This window comes from Oncorhynchus mykiss, chromosome 19, assembly GCF_013265735.2.
Source record: "Oncorhynchus mykiss isolate Arlee chromosome 19, USDA_OmykA_1.1, whole genome shotgun sequence".
In the NCBI taxonomy this organism is placed as follows: Eukaryota; Metazoa; Chordata; class Actinopteri; order Salmoniformes; family Salmonidae; genus Oncorhynchus; species Oncorhynchus mykiss.
The window spans coordinates 15,790,409-15,810,661 of NC_048583.1; the positions used below are offsets into that span (position 1 = coordinate 15,790,409).

A 20,253-nucleotide genomic window follows, 5' to 3' on the forward strand; every position below is an offset into this window, starting at 1 on the left:
ATTACTTTTAATGAAAGCCTATATAATATTTTGGCTTGCATGACTATTTTATTTTAAATTTTTAATCAAATCTGATGGTTGTTAAAAGCGGAATTTTGACAAATATTCCGTTACATCAACACATTCGTCACTCAATTTGTTGCGCTCCAAAGGGATACATTGAAGTAACATGTTGGTAATTAAATAATCGAATGTAAAACGTGTTTAGTTATTAGCCTAGTGGTTAAGTTTTTAGGCATATCATGTGAAATAGGCCTCATGTGAAATAATAGGGGTGGTCTGGAGTCTAACTAATATGACATAACCCCAGGTGTGTCCTCATTCCCTATTCAGATACCCGTAGTATAACCTAACAAAATGCACACTGCCAAATGGCAGTGATAAACCAACCACCGCTCTCAATAAATAGACATTCAGAAATGACATAAGATATTCAATAGCAGGCAAACATAAACCAATCAGTATGGCACCAAGTCAATCAATACACTTAAACAGTCATTTCACCAAACATGTACAAACATTAACAGTCAAACTGTGACAACCTTTAAACACCGGGGTACCCCTCAACTACTAGAGCTCTGTAGTGTACGAATTCTACGTTGCGGGCCTGTGCCTCCTCCCTCAACTAGATGAACAAGAAAAGTTATTGCGCTTGAAAAGTTCTTGCGCTTGCCGTGTGAGTGTCCGTATTCAGTGCAGTCCAATGTTTATTGGTAGGCCTATTTGGTCGTAATTTTCTCAGGTTAAGCCTAACATTTTGCGAAGCTATACACGGCGTTGCAAGGCTGCCATTTTTAGACTGTTGGCTGAGGAATGGCAATAATGTAATTCATTGTTCAGTAATTAAAGTTGGAAACTCAAACATAGCAGATTGTCAAATTAATTTGAAATACAACAGAATACTAATCAGCTACCAATTTATTTTAGTTGAATATACAATTGTCCTGTACAGGCTACCTGAACCTGCATGACATGAGCCGTCCTCGCACTCTCTCCCAGCTGGAATAGAAAGTAGTGCGTAAAACCAGTCTATTAATGCCAAATAATGCAGTCAGTCCACCATCAATACTACCTTACTAGGGCTTGTTTCATTATGCAGTGTACTATTTATAGCTATATACAGTTTTAGGTGCTATTTAACAATTTTATACAACAATTACACATCAAATAGTCTAACAATGAGGAAAAAAGTAGTCGGCTTGAGGATAAATGCCGAAAAAAATATTCACCACCCGGATTGAATATTAGAAACACCTTTGGCAGCGATTGAAGCTGTGAGTCTTCTTGGGTAAGTCTCATAAGAGCTTTGCACACCTTTATTGTGCAATACTTGCCCATTTATTATTTTAAAGATTCTTCAAACTCTGTCATATTGGTTGTTTATCATTGCCAGATAACCGTTACCAGGTCTTGCCATAGATTTTCAAGCAGATTTAAGTAAAAACTGTAACCCGGTGTTACAGCTGTCCAACAAAGACAAAAAGACCGGTTTCAGCACCAGCGTAACATATGTGATCGTACTTCTTAACTCTCTTGCATAGTGTTTTTAAAGAAAGGACTGTCTAGCCAGCGAGCCCAGTTGATTGGTGTTTATTCTGACGAAAGACACAAGGAGGCACATTAGATGTGCAGGACAACAGTATGTTGATGGCTGTAGATTTGTGATTAGTCGCTTGCATGTCAGTATTAGACGGGGTATTTTGAAAATCAAATTTCATATCATAATGTAAAAAAATACAATAATTGTAAATACCTGACGATAGGCACAAGGAACTCTGCAAGGTGTCGAAAGCGTTCAACAGGAATGCTGGCCCATGTTGACGCCAGTGCTTCTCCCAGCTGTGTCAAGTTGGCTGGATGTCCTTTGGGTGGTGGACCATTCTTGATACACACGGGAAACTGCTGAGCGTGACAAACCCAGCAGCGTTGCATTTCTTGACACAAACCTGCACGCTAGGCACCTACTGTCATACGCCATTCAAAAGGCACTTCAATCTTTTGTCTTGCCCATTCACCCTCTGAATGGCAAACATACACGATCTATGTCTCAATGCATAAAACTCAGTCTTTAACCTGTCTCATCTTTACTGATTGAAGTGGATTTAACAGGTGACATCAAAAAGGGATCATAGCTTTCACCTCGATTCACCTGGCCAGTCTGTCATGGAAAGAGCAGGTGTTCTTAGTGTTTTGTATACAAATATATATATCGCTCTAGATGCATTAGTCATTTAGGTCAACATATATATATATATCGCTCTCTATATATATGTGTGTGTGTGTATATAGAGCGATTTTGCTCTCTCGGCAAAAAAATAAATGCCCTCACTGTCAACTGCGTTTATTTTCAGCAAATTAATGTGTAAATATTTGTATGAACACAACAAGATTCAACAACGGAGACATACAGTGCCTTGCGAAAGTATTCGGCCCCCTTGAACTTTGCGAACTTTGCTTCAAACATAAAGATAGAAAACTGTATTTTTTTGTGACGAATCAACATCAAGTGGGACACAATCATGAAGTGGAACGACATTTATTGGATATTTCAAACTTTTTTAACAAATCAAAAACTGAAAAATTGGGCGTGCAAAATTATTCAGCCCCTTTACTTTCAGTGCAGCAAACTCTCTCCAGAAGTTCAGTGAGGATCTCTGAATGATCCAATGTTGACCTAAATGACTAATGATGATAAATAGAATCCACCTGTGTGTAATCAAGTCTCCGTATAAATGCACCTGCACTGTGATAGTCTCAGAGGTCCGTTAAAAGCGCAGAGAGCATCATGAAGAACAAGGAACGCACCAGGCAGGTCCGAGATACTGTTGTGAAGAAGTTTAAAGCCGGATTTGGATACAAAAAGATTTCCCAAGCTTTAAACATCCCAAGGAGCACTGTGCAAGCGATAATATTGAAATGGAAGGAGTATCAGACCACTGCAAATCTACCAAGACCTGGCCGTCCCTCTAAACTTTCAGCTCATACAAGGAGAAGACTGATCAGAGATGCAGCCAAGAGGCCCATGATCACTCTGGATGAACTGCAGAGATCTACAGCTGAGGTGGGAGACTATGTCCGTAGGACAACAATCAGTCGTATATTGCACAAATCTGGCCTTTATGGAAGAGTGGCAAGAAGAAAGCCATTTCTTAAAGATATCCATAAAAAGTGTTGTTTAAAGTTTGTCACAAGCCACCTGGGAGACACACCAAACATGTGGAAGAAGGTGCTCTGGTCAGATGAAACCAAAATTGAACTTTTTGGCAACAATGCAAAACGTTATGTTTGGCGTAAAAGCAACACAGCTCATCACCCTGAACACACCATCCCCACTGTCAAACATGGTGGTGGCAGCATCATGGTTTGGGCCTGCTTTTCTTCAGCAGGGACAGGGAAGATGGTTAAAATTGATGGGAAGATGGATGGAGCCAAATACAGGACCATCCTGGAAGAACCTGATGGAGTCTGCAAAAGACCTGAGACTGGGACGGAGATTTGTCTTCCAACAAGACAATGATCCAAAACATAAAGCAAAATCTACAATGGAATGGTTCAAAAATAAACATATCCAGGTGTTAGAATGGCCAAGTCAAAGTCCAGACCTGAATCCAATCGAGAATCTGTGGAAAGAACTGAAAACTGCTGTTCACAAATGCTCTCCATCCAACCTCACTGAGCTCAAGCTGTTTTGCAAGGAGGAATGGGAAAACATTTCAGTCTCTCGATGTGCAAAACTGATAGAGACATACCCCAAGCGACTTACAGCTGTAATCGCAGCAAAAGGTGGCGCTACAAAGTATTAACTTAAGGAGGCTGAATAATTTTGCACGCCCAATTTTTCAGTTTTTGATTTGTTAAAAAAGTTTGAAATATCCAATAAATGTCGTTCCACTTCACGATTGTGTCCCACTTGTTGTTGATTCTTCACAAAAAAATACAGTTTTATATCTTTATGTTTGAAGCCTGAAATGTGGCAAAAGGTCGCAAAGTTCAAGGCGGCCGAATACTTTCGCAAGGCACTGTATATCAGTAAGGCTCCCCCTCAGTTATTCACTTGATTACATTGTCATTTATCTGCCATAGGGGAGCTTGTGAGACTTCCTTACGACATTGTTATTCAACTCATGAACCGATAATAACCTTTTCTCTTCTTGTCAGTCTGCAGATGCAGAGGCTACAGGTCCTGAGGTCAAGCAGGAGAGGACTAAAGGAGAGAAGGAACCACAGCACATGGGAGACATCCAGACTGGAGTGCCCCCTGAAGCCACGGAGGAAGTTGTCTTGTAAAGTGTTACTGCCGAGTGCCAGGTCTTTCTCCATTCAGAGACATCAGTATCAAGCCCGCCTGTCAGTCTGGACTTCACATCATCTTGCCAGTCTCCATGTGCTGCCTCCATACATGTTTCTATGAACACATACATGCATAGTCAGTGTTCTATTACCACTGGCCGTTACAAGGATAGATAATATCTGATACACAAACGGGTACTATGTTGAAGTTTGAACAAGTCAGACTAAACCTACCTAATTCTGTTCTCCCTATTGACAACCGTTGGTGAGCAGGCAAAAGGTGAGGCTGGAGGTGAGGTCTTTTCTACAGCTCCATTGATGGGCATAGCAGCATAGAGCAGCTCCTGGCCCCTCAAAGGTACTGGTGGGTCACACACACACAGAGCACTGATTACATTATCAATGGTGGTTCTAAATAGCCTGGTCCTGGTGGAACCAACCGGATCGCTTCGTTCACCTTTCTACTTCACTGCAGATATCGTCAAACGTGAAGTGAAATAGAATGGTAAAAAAGATCAGGCTGGATCCACCAGGCTAGGTTATGTCCTGGACATTATATGCAACAAATAATTTCAGTTTAAATAAAATGTTTCATAATTGGGTTATTTTTACATTATGATGAGCCTGTGAAAGCTGTTGCCGTCGACAGGTGAAGATTACTGGCCAGGTACTTGCCAACATGCTAGCTATGTTTTAAAGACTTGTTACTGACTTTGAACACTTGTCAAACTACCTCACTGCCTGTTCATTGATTATTTGGTGACTGAAAAACTTAAGGTACATGTGGTTCTCAGCAACTTGAACCAGCATTGAAATGTAAGCAGTGGGGTTAATGTCTTCCCCCTCTCTGCCATTTTCCTCAGGTTGAAGCACATCCCTAACACCCAGACAGATGTCAAGAACTTGGGAACCTCCTAACCACCAGGATAATCATCTTGTTTAGGGGGTTTATTCACAAGTTTAGATAGAAATAGATCCACCCAGGTTATTCTCTATCATTCAGAATTGTAGCGTAACTTGGGAAGCTCATTCAATAATACAGACATGGGTGATTTTTGGGCCAGGTGACTGAACTGTGTACAAGTGTTTGTTCAATTTAGACCACAATTAGTTCAATGAGGTGTTAGTGAAGTGCTGGAACAAAAACCTGTACACTCCTGTGTAAAGAACCTATGGCTGTCATGACTTCAACTGCATAAATACAGTTGCCATTTTATTTTGTTAATCTATGCAGGTTTGTCATATGATTTCCAGGAGCCTGGTGGAGATGGATACAACCATACTCCAAGGCATGCCATTTCCCTGCAACCAGCAGGAACATGGAGCACTCCATGTAAGTCATGCATGCATACACATAGATACCTTATGCACCATAAACCTGTCAACTCCTGGAGTAACTCCCTGTCAGAGAGACTGATTAGAGGGTTTTGCCAGAGGCCCTGGGCCAATGGGAGGTCAGGCATGAGGGCTTAGGGGTCAGACGGAGTGAGAGTGAAGTTACAGACATGAAGATACAACTTGAACCACAGAGTAAGGCTACCTTCAAACCTAAATACATGAAACGCTTTTCTGTTTGGTGGGGTAAAATGCTGTTTTATGTTTGTAATTGGTTGATGGATAGTCTTTGGAACTTTTCTGGCGGACAGCACAACAAGTCTAGCCCCCCGTTTTTTACGCATCATTTGTGTGATTGGAAGGCACACTTATAATCCTCAATCGTCAATGTCAACTCTCTTACTGTACTCACTCAAACTAATGCACTCACCTCCCTCTAAAAAAAGTCACCCAGACTTTTATAAAAACTAAACATGTCCATCTCCCATCCACAGGGGAGTCTGCTGGGCCATGGAACTCTAGAGCAGCACATCAAAAAAAGTTGACAACATGGGTGGTAGGTATCAGCAGAAAGTTGCATCCTTCCTCAGGGAAATATCAAGGCTTTAAAATTGTCAAATTTGGGGGAGGGATGACCACCAAATGCAATCAAGTTTTGTATAAACTACTCATGTTCATTTAAAAAAAATACAAAACCACAACTGTTTCAGCCTGGTCTTCTCATTTTGACGAACTACTATACTACTAACTACTACTTAAACATCTGACAACATGCAGACTTTATCCATCAAGACTGCACTTCTGATTCAAAGAGGTCTAAAAATCAAAGCAAGTCTCATATCCAGGGTGAAAAAAGTATTATTCATATATAAAAGATATCACACAGGTGTGCCAACGAAAATATATATATATCCCAGACAAGCCTGAAGAATAGGACAAATAGGCTGTGTTTAGACAGGCAGCCCAAGTCTGACACTTTTCTCCCACCAATTGGTCTTTTGATGAATCAGCTCTGAAAAATGAACCAATGTGAAAAGATCTGGGATTGGTCAAAAGACCAATTAGTGGAAAAAATATCAGAATTGGGCTGCCTGTAAACGCAGCCAGAGGCAAGTGAATATAAGTCTGTTCATGTATTCGTATAAGTTTGTAAGAATTTGAGTGGTTACATAAAGTACATGTTAAATGGCTATAAGACTTAATAAGGAGACTCTTGCTGTAATCAAAGGGAAGGTACAGCTGAAGGCCCCTGTATTCAGTCAGGCAGCTTGAAGCATATGTCACCACCCGGGCCCTTGTCACAGCAGGCTGAGGCCTGACAGGGAGATGACAATAAATACATTATTTACCTTGCATCACCAAAGCCGTGTTAGCATTTAGTGCACCTGTTTCTGAACAAACCAACCATTTGGTTAGCGTCATTGATATAAATGGGCAATTCAAATGCAATATCCGGTTCATAAGCATTGACTGTAATACCTCTAGGGTCCTGTGGTGGTCTGGCAGCATGCTGCTTTCTAGTGGGCGTACTCCCGCTCCACCTGAAATGCAAAAACATGAAAAACAATAAGCCCAGTCAGTAAATTGGCTAATTAAACACTCATGTAATGTGCACACCAGCCAAATGATACCCAACCAATACAGTCGACTAGTCTATTTGCAGTGAAATTGGGAGGGGCATTTTTTCAGTCACCAATTAATCAATAAACAGGCAGTGGAATGAAGTAGTTTGACAAGTGTTCAAAAGTAACGTCTTTAAAATATAGCTTGCAAATATCGTTTTTATTTTCATGAAACCTAGCTAACATTAGCTACACTTCATTGATGATGGTAGGAGTTAGCTAGCTTTTCCCCAGTACTTTCAATTTAACTAGATAGCTAGTTAAGTAAGTAATGGCATGTATATCAACTTTACCAATCAGCTGGTTAACTAGCAAATATATTCGGTTTCCCCTCGCATTTAAAGTTGCATGATAAAGTTTGCCATAGTAAAGCTAGGATGAATGTCAGAAGCCAGATAACTAACCCTAGCGGCTGTCAATGCAATGGCTAGTCTGGAATTCGTCTGAAATGTGCCATTTTATTTCACATGATAAGCAAACTGTCATGACTTTTCACAGCAAAAAATAAATAAATCGATGTACACTTATAAACTATTACCTTCAAATAGATCATTTTGGTTTTATTTACTCTCTTGTTCAAGTGGGTAGCTATTTCCTGAGATTTGATTGATGGAACAATCCAGCCAATGGTTAGGCGGCTGTGGTTTTGGCAAAGGGAACTGATTGGTCAGGAGTAAAAGGTCCTGTCCCCAGAGCTGCAGAAATCGATTTTTTACTTGCGAAATCTCTTTCTTCAAATTTACAAATATTTTTAGCGTGTCAACAGTAACAGAACGCTCAGATTAAAAAACTGCAAGTGTATTTTTGATTCACAGCAGAATATTCATACTCGTAAAAGGATTTGTAATCATTCTGAAAAATAAATTATGCTTACAAATCTTGCTCCTCAAGCAAAGGAGAAGCTAATGACATCACATTTGACCATCAGGCCAACTATTGAGCAGTTGTCTAAAAAACACTATTTTACCCTTTAGTGTGTGTGTACTTTACTGTATTTATACTTCGAACATCGTTTTTCAACAGGAAATGTTTTTTTTTAATCGCTGGGGGACACCGTAACTGTTTCTGCTCAAAGGCTTATCTATCATCTGTGGTTTGGGACCTTTACAAACAGTCCTTGACCTCAAGCTGTTTACAGTAAATGGCCTGAAGGCTTCAGGTCTTGTGATGATTGGGTTGAAATATTAAACATGAACTAAAGTGCACCTGTACTTGATATTCCAGAATGACTGGTCTTCACAAACGGTGTCAGAGTGTTCAGCATGTTAATGTCTGTTTAAGAGGGTAATTAACCACATACCCCTCATTAACCCTGTTTTTAGAGAGACCGTAAACCTAGGCAGTTGAATATTTACGTTACTGTGGTGATGTAAACATAGATGGAATAAAGTCATTATATAATTGTTATATTCTGGCTAACACACTGTTCTTTCTAAGCAAGTCTTCTCAGATTCAAAGATACTGCTCATAAAAGGTCGTGATTTGTTGTGGATTTCTATTTATGAATATTTCTGTTGTGGAGACACAATGTCTGTGCAATTTGTCTAATTTGTAATGGAATTAGCATTACCGTAGCTCAAAGAGCAGCACGCACTCTTTTTTTAATTTAATCCCGCCCCAAGACGTCCACCAATGAAATCATTTTTCGTCGGTGTGGATGGGAAGTAAACAGTGACCAAGAACAATTTTCACGATAGTGTTTTTATTATTGTTATTTAGACATTTATTAACACAGGACTTGGTTGATCGATAGTACGTTATTTAGGCAACGCTAGATAGCTTCTAACGTTAGCTAGCTAACAACAATGGCTATGGGTTTTCACACTCAAATGGCCTCCATTATGGAGGTGCTAGCGAATGCAGCCGTGGCAGAGATCTGTAAACTCGTAGACGACGACTATGCAGTGTTTCGTTTGGAAATTTCTCAAAGCCAAAATGAAAACAGGGCATTGCGGAGGAAACTACAGCTACTAGAATTGAAGGTGGCACGGGAGCGCGCAGAGAGGACAATCAGAGAACGCGTCCTCGTCAGTAGTGACAAGATCCTTGACCGATACAGAGGAATGGCAAGAGGTACATTTTGCCCCGTTCCCCTCTGCGCATGTTGGATAGTATGCAGTAATTCCCCTGATTACAACTTAGCTATCTTTCAATAAGTTATGAGAAGTGTTACCTAACAGACAGTGTCAATAGTGTAAAATTGAGCATTGACAGTACCTAACCACCTCTTTTTCCCCAATCACTCTCAGGTGAGGGACATCTCACTGGAGGCCACAGGAGCTTTGTGAAGTCAGCGGGACACAATACATGGAGGGATGACCAACAAATCACTGTTGATGAGGGGAGCGGAACCTCAACCCAGCACGTTATTGTGATAGAGGTTAGTGTAATAGTATTACATCAAAATTACAGTACATCAAATGTGTCCAGTTTTATTTCAGAAAGACTCCCCTCAGCTATTCACTTCCTTACATGCAACATCCTCATTTATCTGCCATAGGGGAGCTTGTGAGACTTCCTTAAGACATTGTTATCCAATTAAACTCATGTACCGACGACAACCTCTTTCTTGTGTCAGTCTGCAGATGCAGAGGCTGGTTATGGAGGATCGTCTCTGGTCAAGCAGGAGAGAACTGAAGCAGAGGACCCACAACACAGCAGAGACATTCAGACTGGAGCAACGTCTGGAGTGGTGCTCCCTGTAGCCACGGAGGACCTATCCACCATCGCTGCGCCTCAGCCCAGAACCCGACACAGCATTACGGAGGTCAGTGGAATGCCAAACGCCATCCTCAAGTCAGAGACAGAGACTTTAACTGTAACACAAAGGCTTTTACACGCAGTACCTGACCACAGGTCAGACCCAGGGAGACTGGGCTGTCCTCCTGCTCCTGGCTCAGAGTATTTACTTTACGGTAACCCGAGCCCGAGGACTGTTCATTCCCATCGGGACTCAGGTGACGCGTTAGAGACTGGCAGTGATCCGTCTTGTTCTTACACTACAGAGATGGACCCTGGCAACATGCCCTTGGGTTTAGAAACACACACTGATCTGTCTAGAGGGGACTGGAACCGGTACAGTAGTAGTGTATACTCTGAAGGGTGCCTAGATAAGAAAGAGGCAGGTCTGGTCGTAGATGAAGTGACCATGAAAGTGGAGGGCGGCGTTCCTCCAACATGGAATGCAGATAATCACCTAGGAGATAGACACTCACAGGGCAGAGATTTCTTAGATTGCAACGAAAGCTTAGAGACAAATCCAAATGTTGCAACCCACTCCCCTTTACACGTGTTCGGGGATTGCAACCCAGTGTGTACGTTGATGAGGCATTCCGACTCAGACAGCCGTGTCCTTTTCAATCAGGTATTGAACTCAAACGACAGGGCTAGAGCCCAGGCTCAGGGAGGGGGAGCCACATCAGGCAATTGTAAAGAAAAACGGTTCCTCTGCATGTTCTGTAACAAAGGCTTCAGCAGCCCCCAGAAGGTGGAAATCCACCAAAGGGTCCACACAGGGGTGAAACCCTTCAGCTGTACCAAGTGTCACATGTGCTTTGCCCAGGCTAGTGACCTGAAGAGACACCAGAAGGTCCACACAGGGGAGAAACCCTTTGGCTGCCACCTGTGCCGGGCCAGTTTCTCCCACTCGTTCAACCTGAAGAGGCACCAGAAAGTCCACACAGGGGAGAACCCTACAGCGACCCCCAGTGTGAGAAGAGGTTCTCCCACCAGCTGAAGATGCACCTTGAAGGTCCACATGGGATAGAGGCCGTTCACCTTTACGCACTGTGGGAAGAGGTTCTCAGGGAGGAGCAACCTCAGGATACACCTGCATAAAGACCCCTTTTGCCCTCAGAACAGCCACAATTCTTCAGGCCATGGACTCTACAATGTGTCAAAAGCGGTCCACAGGGATGCTGGTCCATGTTGACTCCAGTGCTTTTCACAGTTGTCGGGTTGGCTGGATGTCCTTTGGGTGGTGGAACATTCTTGATACACATGTAAACTGTTGAGTGAGAAAAACCCAGCAGCGTTGCAGTTCTTGACATTCAAACCGATGCGCCTGGCATTCAAAGGCACTTAAATATTTTGTCTTGTCTGGTCTCCCTCTGAATGACACACATGCACAATCCATGTTTCAATTGTCTCAACGCTTAAAAATCTACACGGATTTGAAATGGATTTAAAATAATTGCGTCATGTATAATGGAAACGGCAGAAATAGCAGACATTTTCTAGAGATTGACAACATTTATATCCGTTCGACGGGTGGATTTTTCTTCTGTCTAATTTTCTTTGTGACAAATTAGGACGTAAACTGTTTTTCAAAATAAATTACAGAATCATTTTGAAGGTAGGTGATGTCACCGTGTAACAATAAAGCTCCACTCCACATTTCATTCTAAATGCCAACTGCTTGCAAAATAAATTTTCAACTGTAAAAATGTTTCTTTGCAGAACGAGGATTGTCCTGAATTTCAAGAGTGCCTGAATTGTTTCACCTTGCTTTTCTGGTTGGCTTTAAGTTTCACCATCCAATTATTTCAGATCGACAGGAGTGCACGTTTCACCATGGCACAGACCATGGCGATACATTGGCACTTGAGAGTTATTAGTAAATGGAAAATATGAGTAAATTCTTGCATTCTATCCATGGGGGCTTTCGTAGATTACCTGAGACATGAAAGAGATAGGTGAGAGGGCATACAGGCTCGCCAATTTATGAATGCGCAATTTGCCTAAATGGGTAATGGAAACACTTCAACCACTAAATTTTTATTTGACACTATAGGTTCTTGCGATGTTAAAAAAAAAAAAATTTAATTAAAAAAAAAAGCAAAAACAGGTGTGACATCATTACGTCCAGGCGTGTTTCCATTTATCTATCTTGTGTCGATGAAGACGCACACTAGCAGGCAATTGTCGCATCTATATTCTATGCTAACGTTCTAAATGTCGACAACAAAAAAATGACTGGACAAGTTAATGAAAACACCAGCTTTGTCACTGAAATGACGTGTTCCTAATGTGTGTACACTCAGTGCATAAAGCCTAAAGTCTGTTACATGTTGTGTTTGTACTGTGTTGGCTATATGATATTCACAAAGTGCCTGTTTCATTACTTCTATCCAACTACTTTAAACTGCATTCAGAAAGAAAACAATATTAAGTTTATGCAAGTCTTTAGTTGAGATGGGCATGTGTGGTTTTCATGTGGTTTATCTAAAACTTGTTCATGTTTAATAAACACAGTTGGACCTTTTCGTTTTAAGACTTTCATTGAGACTATGTTTAGTATACATCACATCTAATCCCACCCTATTCTACATATACCGACAGCGCTTGATAACCAATATACACTTACTAAATATACCCACACACCTACTGTACACGTCAAAATAGCTTTGTCAGGATTTTATGACTTTTGAATTATCATAGCTGACAAAGTTTTAACAACAATGAAGTTCATCTGTAACTACAGTATAGGACTCAAATGTAGTGGGGATGGGTAAACACTTTGGATCAATACTTGCAAACACAGGGGTATAAAAATACTTTAAAGTAATACTTTTTATTTTATGTTGGAGTATCTGTACTTTACAATTTATATTTGACTACTTTTACTTCACTACATTCCTAAAGAAAATGATGTACTTTTTACTCCCCTGACACTCAACAGTACTCGTTATATTTTGAATGCTTAGCAGGACAAGAAAATGGTCCAATTTACACACTTATCAAGAGAACATCCAAATAAAATTTTACTGGTCACATACACATGGTTAGCAGATGTTAATGCGAGTGTAGCAAAATGGTTGTGCTTCTATTTCCGACAGTGCAGTAATATCTAACAAGTAATCTAACAAATTCACAACGACACAATTCGCACAATTTACACACAAATGTAAAGGGATGAATAAGAATTGCAGTGCGCAGTGGTTAAAGGCGCTGTACTGCAGCGCCAGCTGTGCCACCAGAGACCCTGGGTTCGCGCCCAGGCTCTGTCGTAACCGGCTGCGACCGTGAGGTCCGTGGGGCGACGCACAATTGGCCTAGAGTCGTCCGCGTTAGGGAGGGCATGGCCGGTAGGGATATCCTTGTCTCCTCGCGCACCAGCGACTCCTGTGGCGGGCCGGGCGCAGTGCACGCTAACCAAGGTTGCCAGGTGCACGGTGTTTCCTCCGACACATTGGTGCGGTTGGCTTGGATGCGCGCTGTGTTAAGAATTAAGAAGCAGTGCGGCTTGCGTATCGGAGAACGCTTGACTTTCAACCTTCATCTCCCGAGCCCGTACGGGAGTTGTAGCGATGAGACAACAATTGGATACCACGAAATTACAGTAGAAAAATCTATATACAGCATGTGCAAGAGAGGTAAAGCAATAAATAGACCATGGCAAAGTAATTACAATACAATATAGAAATTAAACACTGGAATGGTAGGATGTGCAGAAGATGAATGGAGCAAGATAAATAAATACAGTATGGGGATGAGGTAGATTGGATGGGCTATTTACAGATGAGATGCTGATTTGGAGGCTGATTGAGATTGGTGGTGAGATTTTTGCAGTTCGTTCCAGTCATTGGAACGCTTGAGCGTGGCTGAGGTGCACCCATGACCAGCTCTGAAACCAGATTGCATAGTGGAGAAGTTACGGTAAGATTCGAAATGGTCTGTAATCTGTTTGTTAACTTGTCTTTCAAAGACCTTATTGCAGGGTAGAATAGATATAGGTCTGTAGCAGTTTGGGTCTAGAGTGTGAAGAGGGGGATGACTGCGGCAGCTTTCCAATCTATGGGAATCTCAGACGATATGAGAGGTTGAACAGGCTAGTAATAAGGGTTGCAATAATTTTGGCAGATAATTTTAGAAAGATAGGGTCCAGATTGTCTAGCCCGGCTGATTTGTAGGGGTCCAGACTTTGCTGCTCTTTCAGAACATCAGCTATCTGGATTTGGGTGAAGGAGAAATGGGGGAGTGCAGTGGGCAGCTGGGAGGAGGTGCCCTTATTCTCCATGGACTTTACAGTGTCCCAGAACTTTTTTGAGTTTGTACTACAGGATGCAAATTTCTGTTTGAAAAAGCTAGCCTTAGCTTTCCTAACTGCCTGTGTATATTGGTTCCTAACTTCCCTGAAAAGTTGCATATCACGGGGGCTATTCGATGCTAATGCAGAACGCCACAGGATGTTTTTGTGCTGGTCAAGGGCAGACTGGTCTGGAGTAAACCAAGGGCTATATCGATTCCTAGTTCAGATTTTTTTGAATGGAGCATGCTTATTTAAGATGGTGAGGAAGGCACTTTTAAAGAATTACCAGGCATCTTCTACTGATGGGATGAGGTCATGATACTCCGGCCAGGTCGATTAGAAAGGCCTGCTCGCTGAAGTGTTTTAGGGAGCGTTTGACAGTGATGAGGGGTGGTCGTTTGACCGCAGACCCATTACGGATGCAGGCAATGAGGCAGTGATCGCTGAGATCTTGGTTGAAAACAGCAGAGGTGTATTTGGAGGGCGAGTTAGTTACGATGATATCTTTGAGGGTGCCCGTGTATACGGATTTGGGGTTGTACCTGGTAGGTTCATAGATCATTTGTGTGAGCTTGAGGCATCAAACTTAGATTGTAGGATGGCCGGGGTGTGAAGCATGGCCCAGTTTAGGGCACCTAGCAGCACAAGCTCAGAAGATAGATGGGGGGCAATCAATTCACATATGATGTCCAGGGCACAGCTGGGGGCAGAGGGTGGTCTATAGCAAGCGGCAACGGTGAGAAACTTGTTTCTGGAAAGGTACATTTTTAGAAGTAGAAGCTCAAATTGGTTTGGTATAGACCTGGATAGTAAGACAGAACTCTGCAGGCTATCTCTGCAGTAGATTGCAACACCGCCCCCCTTTGGCAGTTCTATCTTGGCGGAAAATGTTATAGTTAGGGATGGAAATTTCAGGGTTTTTGGTGGTTTTCCTAAGCCAGGATTCAGACATGGCTAAGACATAAAGCAGTGAATAAAGCAAACTTAGGGACTATGCTTCAAATGTTAACATGCATGAAACCAAGGCTTTTACAGTTGCAGAAGTCAACAAATGAGAGCACCTGGGGAGTAGGAGTGGAGCTAGGCACTGGAGGCCCTGGATTAACATCTACATCACCAGAGGAACAGAGGAGAAGTAGGATAAGGGTACAGCTAAAGGCTATAAGAACTGGCCATCTAGCATGTTTGGAACAGAGAGTAAAGGGAGCAGGTTTCTGGGCACGATAGCATAGATTCAAGGCATAATGTACACACAAAGGTATGGTAGGAAGAGAGTACATTGGAGGTAAACCTAGGCATTGAGTAATGATGAGAGAGATGTAGCCTCTATAGACGTTTAAACCAGGTGATGTCATCGCATATGTGGGAGGTGGAATAACATGGTTGGTTAAAGCATATTGAGCAGGGCTAGAGGCTCTACAGTGAAATAAGTCAATCGCTAACCAGGACAGTAATGGACAAGGCATATTGATATTAGGGAGAGGCATGCGTAGCCAAGTAATCGTATGGGTCCAGTGAGTGGTTGGGCTGGCTGGGGATACGGCGATTCAGACAGTTAGCAGGCCGGGGCTAGCAAGCTAGCATAAGGGCCTTAGAGAGATGTCGCGATGGGGGGGAAGTCTGTTTTTGCCTCCACGTGCGGTGACGTTGCTAGACCAGTCGTGGAATTAGTAGGGTTTCAAGTAGCAGAGGGGTCCAAGTCCAATTGGCAAAATGGGTATAGTGGTTCAAGAAACTGGCCGATGGATCAGCTAACAGTCCAATATGCTATAGATAGCTAGCAGGCTGCGGTTAGCAGAATGGGCCTTCAGGGGACGTCGCACCTGAGGGGCCTGTTGGGGTCCTCGGGCAGATTATGTCGGTATTCCAGTCGTGAAGGATCGGCGGGGTTCCGTGCAGTTAGCTAGATGCCATGATCCAGATGAAAAGGTTCAGAGTTTGCGGTAGGAATCCGGGGATATGGAGAGAAAAATAGGTCCGGTATGCTCTGGTTTGAAACGCATTGTACGAACTGGTGAGAGCTTTCCGAGCTAAAGGTTAGCTGATGACCGCTAGCAGTAGTTAGCTGACTGATAGCTGATAGCTAGTTAGCTTCATTTAAGGTATTCCAGTTCGGAGGAATATAGAAATTCTTTAGAAAAAAAAACAGATCCACACCCCATTGGGTGAGGCGGGTTGCAGGAAGTTGAGGTTTAGGTGAACATTACAGGCCTCTCATCTTTTTAAGTGGGAGAACTTGCACAATTGGTGGCTGACTAAATACTTTTTTGCCCCACTGTATACATGGGACGAGACAAGACAAAGACATATGACTGCTCTGCCATCTTGGAAAACTCGAGGAGTTTTCATTATAAATTATATCAAAGTGTGTCCCTGGCTATCTGTCGATTTAAAAAGAAAATAGCATTGTCATTTGGTTTGCTTAATATAAGGAATTTGACATTATTTATACTTTTACTTTTGATACTTAAGTATATCTTTGCAGTTGCATTTACTTTTGATACTTAAGTATATTTAAAACCAAATACTTTTAGACTTTTACTCAAGTAGAATCTTACCGAGTGACTCACTTTTACTTGGTATTTTTCTATTAAGGTATTTTTACATTTACTCAAGGATGAGTGTCGGGTATTTTTTCCACCACTGTGCAAACATAATCCATTTAAATGGTTGCTAATCTGGCACAAAATGCGTATCAACCAATTCAAATCATCATACTTGCACGTGACAGAATGCTAAATTGTAGTAGCTGGTCCCATAACATGGCACACGTTGGCCTATGCTAACCTCAACAGGTAGCACTGATTTATATCCTGGCACAAATTCTTAATCAGCCTATCAAAGACCTTAGACTTTATATCCACCAACCAATAGCATTTCATAAAATAGGTCAACCCTAGCAACTAGATAGATATTTTAAACCTTCAAATTCAAGGTTACTTTTGTTCCGTTGGTCTGTAACAAAATGTTGGGTGCCAATATTGCATTGCTGCATCCTAGGTTACTAGCTAATACTAATGTTAGACTACATTTTCACAGTTTTGGCATATATGACAAAATTCATGTTTCTGTTTCACACACACCTATCCACAAGACGTCCTTACGACACAAGTTTATCATACATCGTAAACACGTTTTCAGTCATGTAGGCTACCATTCTCACCATTACTTCTAGGCGGCACACTCTGCTAAAGAGGTTGACTCTAAATCAATAGTGCACTTTCACCATGAGCCCCTCCGCATCAAGCTTTTTAGTTTAGGAAAAAACTGTTCACTGCCGGACCTTGACGTTCGATTCAAAACGCACGTGACGAAATGGACGATTTATAATAATGCATAGCCTATAAAACGTTATAGGCCTGCATGTAAGTGTAGCCTACATAAGAATATACTAATGACAGCCAAGTGTCATCCTACATTAAGACTGTCGATTTAAACGTCTTTAAAGGAACTGCAATACTGCCTCGTGTAGGATGAGAACGAGAATGCAACCTATAATCCTACTGTACACTAACACTCATCCTCCTCCAGTCAAATGATGCATCTGTAACCACGTTTCCATCCACAGTTTAAGTAAAGTCATACTGTATATAAAAAAAGGACAGCTGTGATGATGGAAACAGGACGTTTTGGTAAAATTGTATAATTGCAGACATAATTTGTTCTTTCGTCATGGTGGGATGTTTTTGGGTTGGTAAAGTGTACTGTGTGAGAAATGGTGGTGGAAACGCCTTTTATATCTAAATATTGATATTTAGATATCATCAAGCTCGAGACCCTGGGGCTCGACCCCGCCCTGTGCAACTGGGTACTGGACTTCCTGACGGGCCGCCCCCAGGTGGTGAGGATAGGTAACAACATCTCCACCCCGCTGATCCTCAACACTGGGGCCCCACAAGGGTGCGTTCTGAGCCCTCTCCTGTACTTCCTGTTCACCTGTCACGGCTTTCGTCGGAAGAAGAAGAGGAGTCATTGGACCAAAATGCAGCGGGGTACGTGTTCATCTTTATTAGCTTAACTGACTGAACACTGAATACAAAATAACAAAAAGAATAGCCGAAACAGTTCTGCAAGGTGCAACCAACACTAAACAGAAAAAAACCACCCACAACTAACAGTGGGAAAACAGGCTACCTAAGTATGGTTCTCAATCAGAGACAACGATAGACAGCTGCCTCTGATTGAGAACCACACCCGGCCAAACAAGTAAGAAATCCAAAACATAGAAAATGAACATAGAATGCCCCCACTAGTCACAACCTGGCCTAACCAAAAAAGAGAATAAAAGCCTCTCTATGGCCAGGACGTGACATCACCCACGACTGCGTGGCCTCCAACTCAACCATCAAGTTTGCGGACGACACTACAGTGCTAGGCTTGATTACCAACAACGACCAGACGGCCTACAGGGAGGAGGTGAGGGCCCTCGGAGTGTGGTGTCAGGAAAATAACTTCACACTCAACATCAACAAAACAAAGGAGATGATTGTGCACTTCAGGAAACAGCAGAGGGAGCACTCCCTATCCACATCGACGGGACAGTAGTGGAGAGGTTAATAAGTTTTAAATTCCTCGGCGTACATATCACGGACAAACTGAATTGGTCCACCCATACAGACTGCGTTGTGAAGAAGGCGCAGCAGCGCCTCTTCAACCTCAGGAGACTGAAGAAATTTGTCTTGTCACCAAAAGCACTCACAAACTTCTATAGATGCACAATCGAGAGCATCCTGTTGGGCTGTATCACCGCCTGGTACGGAAAACTGCTCCGCCCACAACCGTTAGGCTCTCCAGAGGGTAGTGAGGTCTGCACAACGCAACACCGGGGGCAAACTACCTGCACTCCAGGACACCTACACCACCCGATGTCACAGGAAGGCCATAAAGATCATCAAGGACAACAACCACCCGAGCCACTGCCTGTTCACCCCGCTATCATCCAGAAGGCGAGGTCAGTACAGGTGCATCAAAGCAGGGACCGAGAGACTGAAAAACAGCTTCTATCTCAAGGCCATCAGACTGTTAAACAGCCACCACTAACATTGAGTGGCTGCTGCCAACATATTGACCCAACTCCAGCTCACTTTAATGATGGAAATTGATGTAAAAAATGTATCACTAGCCACTTTAAACAATGCCACTTAATATAATGTTTACAAACCCTACATTACTCATCTCATATGTATATACTGTACTCGATATCATCTACTGCATCTTGCCATCTTTATGTAATACATGTATCACTAGCCACTTTAAACTATGCCACTTTTATGTTTACATACCCTACATTACTCATCTCATATGTATATACTGTACTCGATATCATCTACTGCATCTTGCCATCTTTATGTAATACATGTATCACTAGCCACTTTAAACTATGCCACTTTTATGTTTACATACCCTACATTACTCATCTCATATGTATATACTGTACTCGATACCATCTACTGCATCTTGCCTATGCCGTTCTGTACCATCACTCATTCATATATATTTATGTACATATTCTTTATCCCTTTACACTTGTGTGTATAAAGTAGTAGTTGAGGAATTGTTAGGTTAGATTACTCGTTGGTTATTACTGCATTGTCGGAACTAGAAGCACAAGCATTTTGCTACACTCACATTAACATCTGCTAACCATGTGTATGTGACAAATACAATTTGATTTGATTTGATTTAACTATCATATCGAAGTAAACTTGGAGTCACGCAACAATATGGTGTGTGGTCCTCCCACTACAACTCGGGAAACCATGCAGTTTACAAGGCTCCAGATGAAATAAGTTACGATGAGCATCACAGGGGAGTGAAAGTGCACAGTATTGAGTTTGATGCTCCTTTCCAATAAATATTGAGGGTCAGGTGACTTGATGATTGATGCTTGACCGCCATTTGGCAAATACAAATATTATTGCTCTTATCCATAATCTAATTATGTAGACTAGCTTACGCAATAAATGTGAAAGTGTT

General features: G+C 42.1%; 2 protein-coding genes and 1 long non-coding RNA gene across 8 annotated transcripts in view; 1 reads left to right on the plus strand and 2 right to left on the minus strand.

The window, feature by feature from the left end:
• Positions 1-20,253, minus strand: part of LOC110498461 (zinc finger and SCAN domain-containing protein 2) — a 771,911-nt gene that overhangs the window by 121,252 nt on the left and 630,406 nt on the right. The window lies entirely within an intron of this gene.
• LOC110498544 lies at positions 3,936-7,890 on the minus strand. Of its 2 annotated transcripts, XR_002469838.2 has the most exons (5): positions 7,786-7,890; positions 7,105-7,166; positions 6,056-6,940; positions 4,525-4,651; positions 3,936-4,405 (listed from the first exon to the last, which is right to left on the minus strand). It is a non-coding gene; the product is annotated as an uncharacterized LOC110498544 (long non-coding RNA). The 2 variants fall into 2 exon arrangements; XR_002469836.2 differs by having other exon boundaries at positions 4,525-6,940.
• LOC110498515 (zinc finger protein 3-like) overlaps positions 8,871-20,253 on the plus strand; it is an 88,465-nt gene continuing 77,082 nt past the window's right edge. For both annotated transcript variants that reach the window (XM_036953695.1, XM_021575150.2), the window contains exons 1-3: positions 8,871-9,320; positions 9,497-9,627; positions 9,826-10,014. In XM_036953695.1, the coding sequence (XP_036809590.1) occupies positions 9,053-9,320; positions 9,497-9,627; positions 9,826-10,014 (588 nt within the window). In that variant the 5' untranslated portion in view covers positions 8,871-9,052. The remainder of the gene's footprint in view (positions 9,321-9,496; positions 9,628-9,825; positions 10,015-20,253) is intronic.